At 33.6% G+C, this 19,215-nt stretch overlaps 1 protein-coding gene across 24 annotated transcripts in view; it reads right to left on the minus strand.

The window, feature by feature from the left end:
- Nucleotides 1-6,851: 6,851 nt before the first annotated feature.
- The window catches only part of shot (dystonin-like protein short stop), a 644,554-nt gene continuing 632,190 nt past the window's right edge, over nucleotides 6,852-19,215 (minus strand). For 20 of the 24 annotated variants that reach the window (XM_089648723.1, XM_089648721.1, XM_089648709.1 and 17 more), the window contains 7 exons: nucleotides 17,468-17,619; nucleotides 16,398-16,516; nucleotides 15,745-15,913; nucleotides 14,512-14,580; nucleotides 12,745-13,158; nucleotides 11,012-11,131; nucleotides 6,852-9,585 (listed from right to left, as the gene is read on the minus strand). In XM_089648723.1, the coding sequence (XP_089504849.1) occupies nucleotides 9,393-9,585; nucleotides 11,012-11,131; nucleotides 12,745-13,158; nucleotides 14,512-14,580; nucleotides 15,745-15,913; nucleotides 16,398-16,516; nucleotides 17,468-17,619 (1,236 nt within the window). In that variant the 3' untranslated portion in view covers nucleotides 6,852-9,392. The remainder of the gene's footprint in view (nucleotides 9,586-11,011; nucleotides 11,132-12,744; nucleotides 13,159-14,511; nucleotides 14,581-15,744; nucleotides 15,914-16,397; nucleotides 16,517-17,467; nucleotides 17,620-19,215) is intronic. The other 4 variants (XM_089648710.1, XM_089648712.1, XM_089648713.1 and 1 more) reach the window with 4 other exon arrangements.

Here is a 19,215-nt window from a genome sequence, read left to right on the forward strand (position 1 = left end):
TTTTAGGAACGATGCAAATTAAACACCAAAGAAAAATGTCTGAATTCATAATTATTAGTTGTAAATAAACTACATATTTTTTTATAAACTACACATCATAACGGAAAAATACACAAGTTTTATTAAAATCTGGAATATTTTTTCTGAAATATTAAAAAATGCTTTTTGCTTTGATGTAAGAAAGAAAGAAAACAGTAGCTACTTACACAATGTTTAAACCTTATTGTCCCCCAATTATTATTACAAATTAATGTTTATAATGTAAAAATGTATCTATGTAATTGAATGTAATTTATTATTATTAATGAAGTGACAGAATGTTGCAATTTATGAATAAAAAATAATGTTATCCTAATTGCTTTGTAAAATTCGTACATTGATTACGAGAAACAGACGGATTGAAGCTAAGTTAAGATGTATAACTTCTTCGGAATCTTATGCCTCGGTAGTAATTGGGAACTAAAATGTACCAAATAATCCAAAAAACACTATGTATTATAAATAATGTTACAATGAATTATGATAACATGTATGACGTATATTACAGCAATAAAATTTACCTACGAAACCATAAATGTGGAATGTAGGTTTTTAATAAATGTTCTCAAAAGATTGTTTTTAAATAATTTTCGATCACTTCATTTTTTTTCATTGATGGTTTTTATATATAATAATAGAAAAACCAAACTCTTACACCTATAAGAAATACATCCAAAACATTATATTTTTCAGGCAATTCATGATTTTACTGTACATACTCGTTTATACCACGGGTCGGTAAACAATCAACATAAATCAAATACTGTAAGACTCTGCGCAGAAAATTTCCACCGTTACCTTACTATAAGGAACTTAATTTTCTGCGCAGGATCTTACAGCACTGGGTTATGTCAATGAAAGACAATGTCTAAGTTTATTCATTCACTTCACTAGACAATGCATTTACATTCTTTCACTTAGATTAAGTCAGAACTTAGTTTAATAATGACTAAATTCCATGACATTATAACTATATTTATTTGATAAAACCATATAGAAGGGAGAACCTAGCTATTTAATAATGTCTCTAGTCCTAACCTCACTTAATAACCTTTATCAAAAATCCTATGAAATGATGTTAGAAAAAATATATAAATTTGTAGATAATATTATTAATCCACAAGAAGTGTATATAAAATATTTAAGTGCAATATTTTTACATTATTTATGTACTTAATAGAAGTAGACTTAACGGAACTCAAAAAACGAATTATTTTGTTATTTTATTGAATTAGAATTGTGATTTTTAGTCATATTATATGAATAAACTATTTACCAGAACACCAAATATTTCACGACTTTCATTTAATAGCAAATAAGTCTTACCTAAATAATAAAATACCAACGGACACGAATAAACCCAATATCGACCAGTAGGTGTATATGTTCTGCTCCATAATTTGCTTCGCACCAATACAATGCGATTGATGACAAATTCAACAACTTCTTTTGTTGAATCACCTTCAAGGAATATCATTTATTCAATCAGTTATATGGGTTACAGTGACAAATTTACCAGTAGGTAGGTACTAAATTATCTGAACTTTGAAGATCGGTTAATTGCGGAGTCTCTCCTGGACAGGCGCCAGATGAACGATTGCGATATGGAATTGCCGCATCTTTGAAGATCTGTTAATTGCGGAGACTCTGCTAGACAGGCGCCTGCGATATGGAATTTCCGCAACTTGCGTATCTTTGAAGATCTGTTAATTACGGAGACTCTCTGGACAGGCGCCAAATTAACGCCGGCGATGTGGAATTTCCGCAACTTGCGAATCTTTGAAGATCTGTTAATTGCGGAGTCTCTGCTGGACAGGCGCCAAATGAGCGCCTGCGATATGAAATTTCCATAACTTGCGTATCTTTGAAGATCTGGTAATTGCGGAGATACTCTGGACAGGCGCCAAATGAACGTCTGCGATATGGAATTTCCGCAACTTGCGTATCTTTGAAGATCTGTTAATTACGGAGACTCTCTAGACAGGCGCCAAATTAACACCTGCGATCTCCGCAATCTTTGAAGATCTGTTAATTGCGGAGTCTCTGCTAGACAGGCGCCAAATATGCGCCTGCGATATGGAATTTCCGCAACTTGCGTATCTTTGAAGATCTGTTAATTACGGAGACTCTCTGGACAGGCGCCAAATTAACGCCTGCGATGTGGAATTTCCGCAACTTGCGAATCTTTGAAGATCTGTTAATTGCGGAGTCTCTGCTGGACAGGCGCCAAATGAGCGCCTGCGATATGAAATTTCCATAACTTGCGTATCTTTGAAGATCTGGTAATTGCGGAGATACTCTGGACAGGCGCCAAATGAACGTCTGCGATATGGAATTTCCGCAACTTGCGTATCTTTGAAGATCTGTTAATTACGGAGACTCTCTAGACAGGCGCCAAATTAACACCTGCGATCTCCGCAATCTTTGAAGATCTGTTAATTGCGGAGTCTCTGCTAGACAGGCGCCAAATATGCGCCTGCGATATGGAATTTCCGCAACTTGCGTATCTTTAAAGATCTGTTAATTGCGGAGACTCTGCTAGACAGGTGCCAAATAGGCGCCTGCGATATGGAATTTCCGCAACTTGCGTATCTTTAAAGATCTGTTAATTGCGGAGACTCTGCTAGACAGGTGCCAAATAGGCGCCTGGGATATGGAATTTCCGCAACTTGCGTATCTTTGAAGATCTGTTAATTACGGAGACTCTCTGGACAGGCGCCAAATTAACGCCTGCGATGTGGAATTTCCGCAACTTGCGAATCTTTAGAGATCTGTTAATTGCGGAGTCTCTCGTGGACAGGTGCCAAATATTCACATTTCTGAGCTTAGTTGCAACTGCAAAAGATAATGCTTTGTCGACAAAATAATTCCTCTCAGTTGTTATTTTAAGTAGAATTGTACAGAGAAATCCAATTATTACAGAGTTATTAGAGCACTGCTTGAAGGACAAAATGCGACTTGGAGAGAGATAGACAAAAATATCTTCGCATTGTAATGATTACGATTTGGTTATAAAGTTGGTGTAGCAATATATGTAAAGAAAAGGACCATAGGCCTGACAATCTCAGCCCAGGTGAACAAAGACCTGGAAAACAGTTCTAGTAATTACCCACAAATTGACGCATTATTCATTGACATGCAAATAGACCATCTCAAAACTATCCTAGCTGGTGTCTACTGCCCACCAAATGCATCGTACGAAAACCACCAAAAACTATTACACCAATTAAAAAGAATAGCTGACGTGTCAAACGTAATAATCCTTGGAGACTTCAATTATTCCAAATTGGTATGGCCCATTACAGAAGTGCGTAATTCAAACAGCCCCGAGGCCTTATTTGAGGATATGTACTTGAACAGTAACTATTGGCAACTGGTAGATAAACCTACAAGATACAGGGACAACAATACCCCATCTCTATTGGACTTAGTCCTGTGCAATGATGAACATCTCATTACTGATATAAAATATCTAGCACCTATAGGCAAAAGTGACCATATATGTTTGTTGTCAACTCTACAAGTAAGTACCAGCCATAACAACGGATCCTCCGGCCCGAGAGGCAAGAAGCCGAGACCCAACTATCACATAGCAGATTATGATAAAATAAATGAAACCTTAAGCACTCGTGATATAATGTGGTCTCTCGTGGAAACCACTACAATTGAAGAAAAGTGGAACTTTTTTACAAACATGTTTGAAGAGAAGATTGTGTCAAAAATACCACTATTCAAAGGCAATAAAAACCACAATAAGAACAAACCTTGGATCGACAAACACATACTAGCATTGATTAAAGAGAAAAAGAAAGCCTGGGATGGTTATAGATTATCCAGAAAACACATGGGGAATGTAAATGAGATTGAAAATGAGTATTACAGAGATTATAAACTGAAAAATAACTACCTTGTGTCGCAACTAAGAAATACCAGAAAAAACTTTGAGCAAAAATTGATTGACAGCGGACAGAAACCATTTTACAGTTATATAAGGAAACAGATTGCCTCGAAAGTGTCTTCTCCAACCATACTATATAACTTGTCTAACGAAACTGTTACCAGCGAGATAGACATAGCGAACATCTTTGCAACACAATTTGAAAAAACCTATGTCAATGAACCAGACACCAGTATACCAACTATTAGTCAAGATGTGTATGTAGATAGTTCACTATGCGAAATAGAATTCACTCCATCAGCAGTTGAGAATATTTTGAAGGGGTTGCGAGAAGATAGCGCTACTGGCCCTGATAATATTCCTGCTATTGTTCTCAAAAAGTGTGCAGCAACTCTCAGTCATCCCATAGCTCTGGTTATGCAACAATCCTTTTTAGATGGGAAACTCCCTAAAGATTGGAAGAGAGCTATAATTACACCCATCTACAAAAAAGGTGATAAACTCAAACCAGCAAATTACAGACCTATAAGCTTGACTACTATTATCTGCAAAACCATGGAAAGAATAATAGTGGACGAGATACGCTCATTCCTGATCAAACTTGACATAATCTCAAACAAACAACATGGATTTGTGCCAAAAAGATCCACGATTACCAATCTCATTCTTAACATAGATTACTGGACAAACGAGTGGGACAAACAGATTCCCACTGACGTAATTTATCTCGACTTCGAGAAAGCCTTCGATACTGTTCCAACCAATAGACTGTTGGCTAAACTTAAATTCCTAGGCATAAGAGGACGACTTCTCGAATGGATCAAATCCTTCCTCACTGAGAGAAAATTACAAGTTCGAATTGGCAACCAACTGTCATCTGAGCGAAATGTGACCAGTGGTGTCCCTCAAGGATCAGTTCTCGGTCCAGTTCTGTTTATTTTGTACATCACGGACCTGCATAATATAATAAAATCAGACTCCAGCTGCTTTGCAGATGATAAAAAATTCTTTGCCAACCCACACACTCATCACAACCAACTGCAAAACGATTTAAACGAAATATATCAATGGACAAATGATTGGCTTCTAAAACTCAATGTCGAAAAATGCACTGTCCTACATGTTTTATTTATTTTTATTTTATTTTATTTCATTTAAACGCCCATAGGGCTTTTACATATAATAATGTACATCTTTATTTTTTTAGTTATACATTTTATATAAAAAAAAATACATATAGATTACATATAAAAATGTCAGATTTAGCAAAATATAGGTTACATAAAATATAAGAGTTTAAAAAATTAGGTATGATAGAGTACAAATAAGTGCGACAAAAAATATAAAATTTGCCAAAATCCTCCAAATCAACGATAATGTTAATAAGAAGGTATAAAATTAGTTGATAACAATAGTTTACAAAGTATGTAAAAATAGTTCGCACATACTCCGTTTAAAGTTGGCCAAGTTCAAATTATTGTCAAATACATTTATATTATTTAAGTATTTGTTACCAAGACTGTGTAAACGTTGTATTGGAGAGTGAAAACTATAGTTGGAATGAGATGTATGTATGTAAAATGTTGATATTTGCCTAGTTGTTCGTGTAGGTATGTGTAGATTTATTAAATGCAGGAGTTCACAACAATCGAATTTAGAGTTCAATAATTTTAATAAAAAGGTTAGGTCGTTTATTTTTCTTCTGTTTTCTAATGTCGGAATATTTAAATGATTCAATAATGACTGGTAATTTATGTGTTCTAAAGGGATGTTAAGTTTAAAATTGACGAAGCGTAGAAATTTTCTTTGAATTCTTTCAACATTATGAATATGTACATTGTAGAAGGGTGACCAAACTATGGAGTTATGTTCTATCAGGCTTCTAACAAGGGATATGTACAATAGTTTTATGATTTGTAAAGATTTAAAGTTTTTAATTGTTCTTATTATAAAACCTAATGTTTTCATACCCTTATTCACAGTTTGTTGAATGTGGGCCGTAAAGTCTAGTTTCTCATCCATTATTATGCCAAGATCTCGCATTTCCTTTACTCTTTCTAAATTTGTTTTATTTATTGAATTAATGTTGGAAAAACTAACCCTACACTTGCCTACAAACTTAATGGAACACCTCTAAAAGCAGTGACATTACAACAAGACTTAGGAGTTACCATATGACAGGACTTGAAATGGGAACCACACATCGCTGGAATTGTGAAAAGAGCAAATTCACTAACATATCTAATCAGGAAATCCTTCCTTGACCTAACACCGGACATGATGTTAAAAATATATAAAACATATGTGCGACCTCTCCTGGAATATGCTTTCCAAATATGGAGTCCTTACTTCGCAAAGGATATAAATCTGTTAGAGAGAGTACAGAGACAAAATACCAAGAGCTCTGAAAGATCTACGATACGAAGATAGACTCAAGGAACTAAGATTACATACCAACCTTACAAGAAAGAAGAGAAAGGGGTGACTTGATCGAGACTTTCAAAATTTTATCTGGACATTACAGTTGCCCTAGCATCCAACAAATCTTCACTACTAATAAAAATATAAATCTCCGTGGACACTCAACAAAACGCCTTTTGCATCTAATCCTAGAAAACACTTCCTTGCAAATAGAGTAGTGGATGCTTGGAACAAACTCCCACAACATGTCATCGATGCAACAAATATAAATCAATTCAAAGCTCTATTGGATTCACATTTGGAGAGAAGAAAGGACTTAGTTCAAACTTAAAACAACTCAATTACTGTCAAACTTGTTGTGAAATCAGATATGAGCGCATCAGCAGAATGCTGCCTGCTCATTACATAATAATAATAATAATAATAATTACTGTGTCGCAGCCAATAAACTGTACACATATATAAGGAGGAAATGAGAAATAAAACACAAAGCTGTATTAATAAAAACTTTTATTAGATAGTTTTGGAGTGTGGATTTAGATTATTACAGACAGATAAAGTCGGAGAATAATATACATGGTTCATAAGCAATATTGGTAAGGCATATTCAATTACATTGAACGATGTAAACATTACACATGTTTATATCACAAGCTTACAAAACAATTGATTCTACAATCCACACTTTCTCCACAACCCTCCGCAGAGTTGGTGTTAATTATTGTGAGATTTAAATTATTATTATTATAACACGGCTTATAAATAAGTTAAATTTTAAATTATAAATAAAAAAATATTAAAACTCAAAAGTACTGTTATAACTATGACAAGTGACACAAGGCTGTGTTGGGTATATGTATTGGAAAAGTACTGTTATGACTATGACAAGTGACACAAGCCTGTGTTGGGTATATGTATTGGAAAAGTACTGTTATAACTATGACAAGTGACACAAGCCTGTGTTGGGTATATGTATTGGAAAAGGGAATAAATATACATCAAGCAATTGTACGAGAAAAAAAAAGTTTATACACATTTATAAAAAGTGTGTGCTATTTTACATGAATATTATTTTAATAAAATAACAATGTATAATATTTACGAATACAAAAATGTTTAAAGTTCGGCTTGTTGTATAATATTTGTATAAATATATTTTTTATTCTATACAAAAGATGTTAGGTTATCCGATAACAGGATGCCTAAAACTTTACTACATTTAATTGGCGAATTTTGCTTAGAAAATGATTTAGATAAATAAGTCGTTTTTGAATTTTTCTACGATTTTATCTCACTGGCGTTTGAGGTAAAACTGATGAAAAATTCGATAGCAAGAAACACATTTCCAAAAAAACATTGGTAGATGTGAATTTTCATTTTTAATTCTTTGCAAAAGTTGAGTCATTGTGCTGGTTGGGATCATGTTTACTTATTTACAAAATTACTAACGAGTAACAAAGCTTTCGTTCATCTCTAACGCTAAATTAAATTAGAAAAAAACAACTATTATTAACAAGGCGAAAGTATTTATATTGATTGTATATTTAATTGTATTAGTCTGTTAATTTGTAAACTGATTAAAGTTAAATAATAATTAAAAGGAGGTCGTAATTACCGACACAACTGGCGTATTGCATCGGCATTACAAACGTCCGTTTTATAATTAAAATCACATTAGAAAAAACTAATCTATGGGATTCGTTGTTGAAATGTGAAACGAACAAACATTTAACAGCGTAATCCACTGGCGAATGGATGCCACGTTAAAGTTTGATTGGAATTGTCGATTTCAACGAATTTAAACGATAATTATCAATTTTGATGGCGAACCAACATAAATCAAAATGGTCCCTAAAATAAAAAAAAATTATGACTTTTTAATAATTCCTAACTAAATGGTTTTTTTTGACAAGGTATCAATAACTGTATTCGTAATTAAATATAATGAACTAAAAAATACAGATTACAGATTCAAAGCAAACTTATCAAAAGATTCTAATACGTAGCTTTAATATAATTGGCGATATATCTTCTATAAAAGGCATATTTTAATTGATATTTTTTTTATGCTTCTGAAATACAGTATGTTTTTTTTTTATTCTAGTGGAGCAAAATCTGCAATCCATATTTTAATAAAAAAAGACTTTGACGAGCACCTTCTGAGATAACATCGATGTAGAAAATTTAAATCAAACAATGATAAATAATTTAGAATGAATGAATATTAAAAAAGTAACTGAAAAAATGAATTAAACATTGATTTAAATTTTCTTCACTCGAAATAAGGATGGCAAACATTGATTTAAAAAAAAAAATACTATTCCGGCAAAGTTAAAATACAAAATCACACTCTGGTCGAGAAATAAAAATGTAGTTACAATTTCGTCAGAAATTTGAACTGAGATGGCGATAGCCAAATTCTATAAAAAAACATAATATTATATAAGATCTTTCATTTGTGTTCGATAAAATCAAACTAAATACACGTTTCTTCAATTTTGCGTACAATTCACATTGTATCATTCGCATTGGGTCTGGGCTTTGAAAAATATTGCAGCGTTAAAAATATTTAAAAAAAAACAAAAACACATATCACGACGGTCTACAAAAAATTATCTTAGTATGGCAAGAGGCAAATAATTATTTTCAACGCTTTTATAAATAGAAAAAAATGCAAACGATAGTACGAATGGAAAGTATCGCACTCTTTGAAACACAACATTTAAATAACAATAAAGTTAAAGCAATTTAAACTCGCTGGCGACGAGTATAAAATAATTTTAATAAATTGGTAAATTTTGTAAAATAGCGAATTAAACTCACTGGCGACGAGGATAAAATGCCATTGTAAAAATAAATCTAATAAATATGAAATTTTGCAAAGTAAACAACAAATTAAACTCGCTGGCGACGAGGTTAAAATGTTGCCACTAGAAATCTAATAAATTTTGATGTGTTACAAATAGTGGATACTCACTAATAAATTCCTAGGTCAGAGAAATGGTAAAATGCGTTAGATTAGATGTTGGTTTGTTTATAGTCTGAATGGTTCTCTTCTGTCTGGTGTCGCCGAGCTTCTGACGGGGGTCTTGCGGCCGTTGGCGGAGGTGGCGGTCGCTGCGGCTGTGGACGACTCGGAAGCGTTGGATCCCTTGCGCAGCAGCCGGGAGGCAGCCGTGGTCTGGCCGGGGACTACCGGGGTGCTGCTACCAGAAGGTGTTCGAGCCCTAAACACACAACAAACAATTAACTAAGGAAACTTTCAATTTTCTTCATTCCCTATTTAAATCAACTGACAAAGGGGAAAAGGATGATATTTACAATTGATGCATACTGAAGATAAAAATAATAATATTTGGACGATTTCTATAGCGCCGTTTTTGTGCAAAATCACCTCAAGGGCGCCGGATAGAAGTGTGTTGTGAACGTGTCTTTTATTACGAAATAATCCTAATTTTTCCTTACTTCCAATAATCCGTAAAAAAACAAAGATTTTTTTTAAACTATAATATTTATTATTCTTAAGAAAATCTATTTTCTATTTTTGGCTTTTTCAAGTTGCGCCATCTCTTGGTCCGTCTAGAAGGTAATTTCAAAGATTTTTTTGTTTTTGTTTGACTGTGGATTGAACCTTCCTCTCCAAGGACCGGAGTCAACCGCGCTAACAACTGCCCCAAATCCCGATTATAGAGGACCGACATTTATTTTGTATATTAACTGTTGTGATGTCATCCAATTTCAGAGAAATGCGTTATGTTCGCGTGTGTGTGCGTGATTGCCACCAAAAGTTGATAGAATGCATAGTCATCGACACAGTCGGGAAGTGGCTTAATTTCAGCTTTCAAGATTTGCATTCATTCATTCACGAAAACAGAAGTGGAATTCAAATAGATTTTTTTGTAAAATTAAAACCCTTCAGTGTTTTGATACTTTAGTTTATACATATTACTAATCAATTTGATTGGTTTGTTGGTTTTACTGTTTATAAAAAAAGCTTGTTTTTACCTATCACAGGTGACATGTATATAATAAGGTATGTAAAAACACGCGCGTATTGAAGAACTTTGGGAGTTTTATAAATTTGAACAAAAGAACAATTACATTTTTATTTATTTAGATGTGTGGGTATTATTTGACATTTTATATTAGCATATAATGTAGTAGAGAGATAGATATATAAGTATTTTTATTACATAGGAGATAAATTAGTAGTTATTAAATTAATTATGTATTAAAGCAGTAGAATAAATATTAATAGCAACTATATAAATATATGATTTTACTTTGTAGATATATGTATCAAAGGGAATATGTATTGAAAATTGATAATGGCTTTTAACTCATTAACAGACACACAATCGGAAAACAGATGTCCATGACACGACATATGTCACATGACATGTGTGTTTTGTGAAGTAGATGAAAATCAGTAGTAAAAAATCTTGGGTGTGACACATAATAGACAAATACATACTAATACAAAACTTGACTTGTCCATTTTGTAGTATCGCATCCTTGACTTAAAGACATATGTATATATGTACGTTGTGTCATATCGGATCTCGTCTAAAACTACATCAACGACAGACGTTGGATCTGTGAAAGTGTTAAATCTCATTCTCTTGGTATAGTAGTACGTTCAGAAGAATTTACCTCATGTGGTTAGTGTTAGTGGTATTAGTGAGTTCCTTTGTGAAAACGGGTATTTTGGATCCAGGTCCTCTTGAGGAGACGGGTGTCCCGCTGTCACCGGTTCGGTGGAACGAAGAACTCCTGCAGGCGTCACGGGTTAGGAAAGAAGATATTAGTGAGAAAGAAAGAAGAAAAAGTATACAAGTTACATATAAATAATATAATAGATAGATAATAGATATCATTTCACTGTTCAGATCAATTAAAAACAAAAAAAATATATTATTCCATTACACATTGCCACAGGGATAACCTAGCGCATCATGTGATACGTACTCCATCTCGTTTCAGCAGCACCGCACAGACGAGACGGAGCACGTATCATGTGATGTGTTGCGACGTGTGGCAGTGGTGACGTGTATGTTTTTGTTTTTAATAGAACAAAAAGATGTAATCAGTACAAACTGACATGTACATTTTTTACTCAAAATATGATCAAGAATGGCGGCTTAAAGTATGTTGTGTGCGTTCTGATACAGCCTGTAAATTGATGGCGGTCATCAATTGGCTGTAAAATGGATTGTTCTCGCATCATAAATATGAAACCGATTGGAGAATATCATAAAGAAATTTAAAAAAGGGCATAGAATCCGAGAAAACAAAAAACTGTGTTTTAAGTCATTACTATCATCATTAATTTATTATATTGCAAGAAAAGTATTTTTTAAAAAAATCAGAAAATTTTATTTTACTCTAAACTATCTAAATACAATAGATATATTATATGATAATGTGTAAATACTATGTAACAGTCACAATAATATAAAATAATTAATAAAACATGCAAACAGAAATGAATACATGCTATAAAATAAAATAAGTTTTAGAAAGAAATAAACATACATAAAAACATAGTGAGTTTGTGTAAGACGTGGAAGAGTAGTGGATTTGAATCTGATATTGAACCCAATAAATCAGAATGCAAGTATGATCATAATGAATTTTACAAATAACAATTATTCAAAATACAAAAAAAACAAAAACTTATTTTAAAAAATCACACATAGAAATCAATTTCACCAAATCGGTAAACCGCATGCAATGGTAACTGAGAACCTAATAAGTCGAAACAGTCTAAAAATAGTTATGAATCCACAAAGACAAGTAACACACGCGTCCAATTTTAAGGATGACTCGGTACCATTATTAGACTGGTTCCATAATATTGACTAATAAAGATGGCAAGAAAAAAAGTGCAAAATGGGCGGGTTCCTGTGGATTATATTAGATGAAAAACTCCATAGAAAGCAGTGCCGTTAAACATAGCATCTTATACACAGTTATAAAACACACTAGATTATTCCATGAACCCCCAACAAAACGGGGCTTCTAAAATAGAAACCGGGACTTTATTTAGCTTATTAGTAATCCACCGGGGGCTCAGTTGAGTAATTTTGACAAGACTAGTGTGTTTCACAACAATAATAATGCCACTCTACAAATCTGTGGTCTTCGGTCAATATGATGAAGTGCAAAAGTGATTACATAATTGTTTATGTCCTCTTTAGTTTCATTAAAAAGGGACAATTGAATGTTTCAACTTGTTCTTCTGAAATATGTCTCTTTTGCACGTCATAATCACAATTTGACCTGAGATTACACAAACAAAACCAACTGAAATGAAAACATCGAGAGGCGGTAGTAAAAGTGCAGCAAAATGTCCACAACGATTTGTCTCTTATCATATGTAGTACCGTGGCTGCTTCTCCAAACTGGGCGATCTTTCCACGGCCGTGGCCATACTGGCCGATCTTTCCACAGCAGTGGCTACACTTCCCGTAGCGTCCGTAGAGTACACCGGCTGCACCGCCCCCGAGATGCTATAACTCGAGTTGGAGCTACTCGCAGTCGAAATGTTGGAGATGTTAAACAGCGACGAGTCTTCCTCGGGCGACCGCTGCTCTTGGTGCATCTGGTCTTGCAACAACAGCTTTCGCTGTGGCGATTCGGATCGAGATTTCTCCCGCCGATCGCTGGGATTTTTCGACGCCACGAACACCGGGATTTTGGATCCCGGAGCAGGTTGGATCGGGTGGGAATGTGAATTCGAGGAATGTTTCGGCAGTCTCTCGTGACCGAGGGAAGCCGGTTGGGACGACGCTGATTTGCTATCGTTGTTAATGTTGGTTGGACGGATATTGCATGTTTTTGGGCGTAGTTGATTGTCGATCAGATGTCCGTTTGCGTAGAAAAGTAAAAGAAGAAGAATACAGTTATTAATGAAAGAAGGGTGTATAGGCTAGATGGCTGTGAAGAATACATAAGACCATAACCAGAAGTGTATATTTTGCAAAGTGGTTCATTCGTTGAACTGAGTTTGTCACCACAACTATTACAGACTTATCACTTATGATTTAAGTGGTTAACTAAAGCATATCAGTGAGAAGGAACCATATTACAAAACATAAAACATATTTACACCATCACCACATTACATAATAAATTATTTATTAAAGTCATTGATTTGACATGATGTTGATATGTAAAAAAATTATTAAAAATATCTAAGAATTAAATTGATGTAAATATTAAAAAAGTATTTTAAGTAAATCTAGTTAACTATTTAACTTTTTTAAATGCTATGAAAAGATCATAAAACTATCACTTGTCAATATAGAAACTAGAATAAAGATAAAACTAGTAAATTGAATTAAAAAAAATTATATTACGATAATATGGGCAGATTAATAATTATTTTTATTGTAAAAAATACTAATTTTATAAGGAAAGTTGGGAACAATTAAACACTTTGTGATAATGCGCTATTCAAATGGAATTATAAAATATTGTGTTCATAATTTTTTCTCCTCTAGAACCAGTGCCATAGCTAAAATACCGTTTCTATAAAAAATATACCCCAAGCAGAAATATTCTCCGGAAAGATACAAAACTAAGAAAAGTTCACAACAAACACACAACACAACAAATACACATTTGGGCGGGAACGCACAACACAACACAGACGGTGTCGAGAAGGGGAAATGAAGATAATATGTGAAGAAATTGTACAAATATTGACTTTACGAGAAACGAATGCTAAAATTTACAGCGTTATACAAAATTTGCTTAACTTCAATGTGAATTAGATCAAAAGATTTTCGGAAAACGATAATGGTTAGAAAATAATATTTAGTTGTCTTTAATGAACTAAATAAACACAAGTTACGTTTTTAATTTTTTTGGAAAGAAAAAATTGAAAATTTTGAATAATGAATTTGATACAAAAATTTTAACTAAAAATCCATTACCGGCCTTTTAAGAGGTACACAAAATGTATATTTTGGATTTAAAAGGTAATAGATTTCAATAAAAACAAGCATTGGAATTTTTCAGCAGAAGACACATCATACACTGAGGATAGAGGAGAAGAGATCTAAATCAACTACTGTAGGATGTGAGAGGGAAGGCAGAGAAAAAAAACATCACAACACCCGGTGCCAAATATTGTCCTTGATTTGTACCTGGCCATAGATCCGGTTGCCGATAACGTGGGGATACTAGAAGTTCTGTACATTCCACTTCCAGTAAACCTAATAGAGATTTCATACAAGATGCTTTATATTTCTTCATTTGTAATGTCCCGAACGACAGCTGTGAAGCCATTTGTGCAAGGTACAAAAAAACTTTTTAAACCCCAGAATATTTTCAAGTTTTTGGGAATTTAAACAATAAATAAATATTTTTGTCATTGTTTCATCAATCCAATTGACTGGCAATATACAATAAATATTTTTTTTTATTAATTTTATTATGAGGTTAGGTTTTATTCATAAAAACAATAAAAAATATGTTTGGTTAAAATTTACTATATTATACAAGATAATTATTATGTATATCTTTGGAAAATCGTTAAATTATTAATGTGATTAGAAAATAATTAAAAAAGAGATGAAAAGATTATTTATAATATTATAAAATGAATGTTTTAGTAGGAAAAAAGAATTAATAAACAATGGTGTATTGCAATAAATGATAAAAAAAAAATAAAAAAAACAGGATATTTTGTTAACCACTGCTGTGTTTACCAATATATACGGTATTTTAAAAATTATCAACATGTTAATTTAAGTTATCAAGAAACGGTTACAGTTTTAAAATGATTGATTATGCAGCTTTGTAAGTTTTGGGTTGGAGTGTTTTAAACTTTCGTCACATTTAATGCCACTCGAAATGAAGATCAGGGTCATTTTGAATTTTCGACATTTGATCAGTATTAAATGCGGATTCTTAGGCCATTTCAGTTTTTGATCAAATTGTGATCAGCTGTCAAGCATAACGGTCGTTATGTTGTGCTTTTCAGCTGATCACAATTTGATCAAAAGCTGAAATGCACCAAGAATCAGCATTTAACAGGGACCTTTCAAATATCGAAGATTTTAAATGACGCCAAGTCCATCAAATCGACAGGATTAACTCATTGGATACAATTTTCACTATAGTCCACATTAATGGCAGAAATCCAATAGCTACACAGTCCAGTGGCCAATAAAGTAACTAGTGTATTTTTCATTAATAGAAAATTTCCTCTAATTTTTAGCCACTCGCGTGATCAATGCAGTACACTGGCCATCTATAGACAGATTAGATAACCACACTGTCCAGTAGCCAGTAAATTGGCCAGTGTATTGTTCAAGTGGTGGTGCCATCTATTGTAATTGCTGTGTGTTATATTTCAATGAGAATGAAGAACAAACCTGCCGGGGGCGGGGCTGATGAGCCCCGTGGGAGTTCGCGGCCGTGCGCTGCCGTTGGGCGCGCTCAGCTTGGATGCGGTAGTCCGAGGAGTCGAAAGTCCGGAGCGGACAGTGCTGGTGGTCGTTGGCAGTCGGCGAGACAGCGGGATGCGGGATGGCGTTCCGTCGTCTGGAAATAAACGTGGTTTCGATAAAGATGGCGTAATTTTAACGCAAAACAGTTTTAAAAGATTTGGGAGATTACAAAATAAATATATTTTAGAAGATTAAAACAGAACTCTGTACAAGAATTGTTCAGTTCCTATTGAAATCACTACCAAAAAGCATTAATAAGTAAAATAAAATATAACCCATTCTAGAAAATGGATTTTGTTTTAAACAGCTATATCTTTGACAGTAATACATTATTTGAACAAATTTTTTACATTTTTTTCACCAGACCCCAACTATAAAATTATTTATTTATTTTTGGATAATTTATATAGCGTCGCTTTTGTGAGAGATCACCTCAGGTAATATTGTCTGAAATTAAAGTCTGCTTTTGTAATAAGACTCCATAAACTAAAGATAAAGTATAAAATTATCAGACAGCAATGCCTTTTCCGCCATTAAGTAGGAATTAGCTGTTCTTAGCATAAAGTAAAGGGGCTCACCTGTGCTGTCGAGTGAGAGGTTGGAGCCGTGCCTTGAGGGGGGCTTGGAGCCCGTTCTGCTGGCGGGGCGGGATGGAGTCCTGGACGGAGGCCCAGACCCTCCTGGAGTCAGGTTTGACCTGGAAACAGACAAAATACACAATACAATAACGGTCGCTGTATCATATTGTGGCAGGCATTTGACTTTACCTTAACATTGTTAATTGTCGTTCAGCACCACTTTAAAATTTGAATTCTTCAGTTATGTTTTTATGTTTGTCGGCTGATCACAATTTGTTCGAAAGCTGTAACGCACAAAGATTCAGCGTTTAACAGGGACCGTTCAAATGTCAACAAATTGAAAGAGGTACTAATCGACAAATTTGATGTTAATCTGAATTTCAAATAATTTTTAAAAAATCATGTGTATAACGCACAAGAGTCCAACTGCTACCAAGTGTCTGGAGCCAGTAAGACTACAGCATCCTCATTGGGGTATATTGTTAGGCTGAAGCCAGTGGGGAGGGGAAGGAGATGGGGAAGAGGAGGGTGATGAAGTACCTGAATTTTCAGATCTGGTCACCAAATAGGACTAAAACCCATTTCAAGCAACTTTTCAATTATGAATGGTGGTCTTACACCAAAGCGATACTGAGAATAACTTTCACTATGGAACGTGCCCGTGAAAATATACCATACACTATTCTAAATTAATAAATTGTGAAATAACACAAATCAATTTAAATTTTAATAATAAAATTTACCTGCGCACGCCGGGATTTGAACTCATGACATCTACGATTGCCAGTTGAGAGCCTTACCCCTCGACCATGGAGGACGTCAAATGATTCACTTTATCGGGTGGTTTATAACCCGGAGGGTAGGTAAGATATATGGCTAGCAGTCAGACGGGGCGATACACACAATAGGTAACCAACTTATTCCCTTACTATCACAAATTATGCTTAGTGAAAAAGTTCATACTGTATTATATCTCAGGGTTTAGAAGTTTTTTTTTGTTTTTTTAAAGAATGTGGAATTGTATTGGGTTTGATTGTAAAAATTGATACACATAAATAACAAGCGCTTACCTTGCAAGAGATGGCTTCTTGAGTGCAGACCTCGGTGTCTGGCCCAGCGAAGCTTCGTTATCACTGAGCGAGTCTGGGGTGCCGGCGGAGAGCGATGAGCGGGATGCTCGCGTCGTTCCCATGGGCACCGAACGAGCGGATCGCTCGCGAACCTGGTTGTTTATAAATAATATGTTAAAATGTGTTCCTATTAAAATGTTCTAGATTTTACTTTTAAATAAGGATTCTAATGTTTTGAATAGCAATAAATGTGAACAATCTACAAGTTAAAGATAATTTAAAGGTAAATTAGAACTATGGGTAAAACAACACTGCTATAAGGCAGTGCCTTTATACTGTCAGGGATTTATTAAATTGAAACCAAATGTTATTCTAGATGTTTTGCAGTTAAACAAAATATATTTCTATGATTCTATGCCACAAAGAAAAAATAATTCTTTTTTATAATGACATTATTCATATCTGCTACATTTAATTTTACAAAAACAGTAGAATTAATGCGATTTGAAGAGTGGAGTCAAAGCGCCGAAACAAAAGTGCATTGTTTGGCCGTTAACCGTTCAAACTGCGAAAATATTAAGCGATAATGAGCTCTAAAGTAGCTTCCTCCAGACTCTATTATCGTGTAACATAACCGCGTCCATGTTATTCTACGTGGTCGATATGCAAATGCATAGATTCTGTCGATGTTTTCTTTGAACTTCATAGCATATAATCAAGAAATAAAAAATTACTAGCTTTGTAAAAATACACGAGTGTTAGGAAAATGTAATTTTTAATTTGTTGTTTTTTTTCGGGTTAGTGTTATTTTAACTTACCAAAAATTTTGAATCCTGCTTGAATCCATCAGACCAGTGAATAACAAATACGATAATTCATAATACTCGACAAACAAACATACATACATACATCACAAATATGAAGATTTTTTTTTTCAAATTTGTTGAAAAACAATCTTGATAAAGGATTCATACACACAACATCAAAAACACGCTATAAATATGGAGTCATTTGCAGCTATATAACCTAATGACAAGAATTCACATGAGATTAATTTTATGTTATTATTAGGTACCTACCTACCTATTACGTTATTCATTTTCTTTTCGTTTCTTTTAATTTTACTTTTTTTTTATTTTTCTGTTAATATATCTCATGTAATTTGGCAGATTGGTTTTGCAACATTTTTCACCCAGTCCTGCTGGATTAAAATCATTAATTATCTGTGAAATAAAATTGTCATTAGGTATAAATGGCTATAGCTATAGATTTCTATCTTTACAGCGTTCTTGTTAACTTTGTGCGTAGAAATTCAAACTCAAATTAGGAATAAAACACAGAAATAAGTAAGTGTAATTTCTAATGAATGTTGCCAATTGGTGGAACTCATTATTATTCAAAAAGCTTTTCTAGGTAAGTACCTAGGTACCTACATAATTTTAATAAAATTTAGGACTCTTCTAAGTACTATGTGTTTTTTTTAATCTACTGTAAAAATGCAAAATAATAGAAGCGTAAAATAACAAAATGTACATCAAATTATAGAAGTATAGGAATACCGCTGGTAGATCTGTTTTAACCTCTCCCTCTGTATCATAAACAAAGCATGTAACAGAAATAGAGGCTGCAGTAGAACTCTCAACGGTAAAACCATATTTATTTATTTTTTTATTATTCAGTTACAAATTTAAAAACTGAAAAATGGATAAATATATTAAAATCAAAAAAGGGGTAGAAAAATCATCGCT

This window comes from Hesperophylax consimilis, chromosome 28, assembly GCF_061612785.1.
Source record: "Hesperophylax consimilis isolate HC1 chromosome 28, BYU_Hcon_1.0, whole genome shotgun sequence".
Lineage (NCBI taxonomy): Eukaryota > Metazoa > Arthropoda > Insecta > Trichoptera > Limnephilidae > Hesperophylax > Hesperophylax consimilis.